The 1,356-nt window shown below is 53.6% G+C and overlaps 1 protein-coding gene across 1 annotated transcript; it reads left to right on the forward strand.

Moving 5' to 3' along the window:
• Positions 1–597: 597 nt before the first annotated feature.
• Positions 598–1,335, forward strand: LOC106526026 (PR domain zinc finger protein 13; the record flags this gene model as incomplete). Its single annotated transcript, XM_014020462.1, is given in 1 exon segment — positions 598–1,335. A coding segment is annotated over 1 exon segment (168 nt), but the record flags the coding sequence as incomplete, so codon positions are not given.
• Positions 1,336–1,356: the final 21 nt, after the last annotated feature.

Consider the following 1,356-nt stretch of genomic DNA (forward strand, 5'->3'; position numbering starts at 1 on the left):
ATTATTGCCTGTTCTTCATCGTGGATCATTATCTGAATGGTATTTTTGAAGCCAATTTGAAAATAAAAATAAGATAAAGCATTTTCAAATGTATTCCTTGTTTTTTTATTCATGCAGAAAATGAATTCTGTATGAATTGCAAACCGATCATGTAAAATGCAAAAAGAGTGTGTGTGTGTGTGTGTGTGTGTGTGTGTGCGCGCGCGTTGTGAAGATGCTGATGCTGTTCTCCCTCTGAGTGTCTCTCCTCCTGCTGCTGGTTCTCTCCTTTCAGTACCTGCCTGATCCCAGCCCGGCACACGCCGGGAGTCAATAGAAGTTAACAAGTCCTCTAAACTTCGCTGCTCCTTTTGTTGAAGTCGGGACCGAGCGGAGGAGGGGCAGCGGGGCCCTTTGAAGCACGAGGAGCTCTAAGAATGGCAGCCAAGTAGATTTAAAGTAGCCGCCGATCGTCAAAAAGGCGCTGTGAATGGGGAGAAAGGAGCGGGCTGAGGATTTATGGAGGAATTATACAGTGGATTTGTCAGTTCAAATATCGGACCTGTCTGCGGGACAAAGCCACATGCTGAGGATTAATGGTCGCTCCGGAACCTTTGATTCCGCGCGCTCCTTTCTCCGGCCTTGACAAATTGGTTTTCGGGGATGGGAAGGTCGCAGGGGCCCTTTGTGTCTCCTGACCGCTCTGGAGCGATTTTTTATGCGGCGGACTGGGGAAAGGCTCCATGTGAGCTGGCCGGCCCGCTTTCCCTCCGTACACAGCTGCTGGGAGAGTCCAACTCTCTCACACTCACTCTTCATACGCACACACGCACGCGCGCACGCACACAACTAGAGTGCTGCTGCAAACTCAGGACCGCTCCCGCTCCTCCCACCTTAAACCAGCATCACCTCTCTGTAGCACCCTCCCTCCTTCACTCACACACTTGCATCCTCAAATAGAGAGGTCGTGTGTGTGTGTGTGTGTGTGTGTGTGTGGGGGGGGGGGGGGGGGTGCACCTCACCCTTCTCCATCATCACTAGAAAAGCCGGAGAGCAAAACGCCACAGCGTCACTTTGAGGGCGGATATCGGCCTCTCCTCCTCCTCCTCCTCTTCCTCTTCTTCCTCCTCATCCGCCTCTCTCCGCGCGCTCACCTCTCTCTCTTCTCATCGCCTCCATCAAGTCTTCATGGTTCTGATCTCCCCCCGCGCCATGCAAGCCACCCGGGCGCCCACCACCGTCAGCGTGTTCGCGGACTGCAGCATCCCGGCCGGGCTCCGGATCGGACCGGTACCGGGCCTCTGCAAGCTGGGGAAGTACGTGTCGGACCGGAAGGAGGCTGGACCAAAGAAAAAAGTAAGTCTGACACTTTTAAGT

This window comes from Austrofundulus limnaeus, unplaced genomic scaffold (genome assembly GCF_001266775.1).
Source record: "Austrofundulus limnaeus strain Quisiro unplaced genomic scaffold, Austrofundulus_limnaeus-1.0 Scaffold253, whole genome shotgun sequence".
Taxonomy (NCBI): domain Eukaryota; kingdom Metazoa; phylum Chordata; class Actinopteri; order Cyprinodontiformes; family Rivulidae; genus Austrofundulus; species Austrofundulus limnaeus.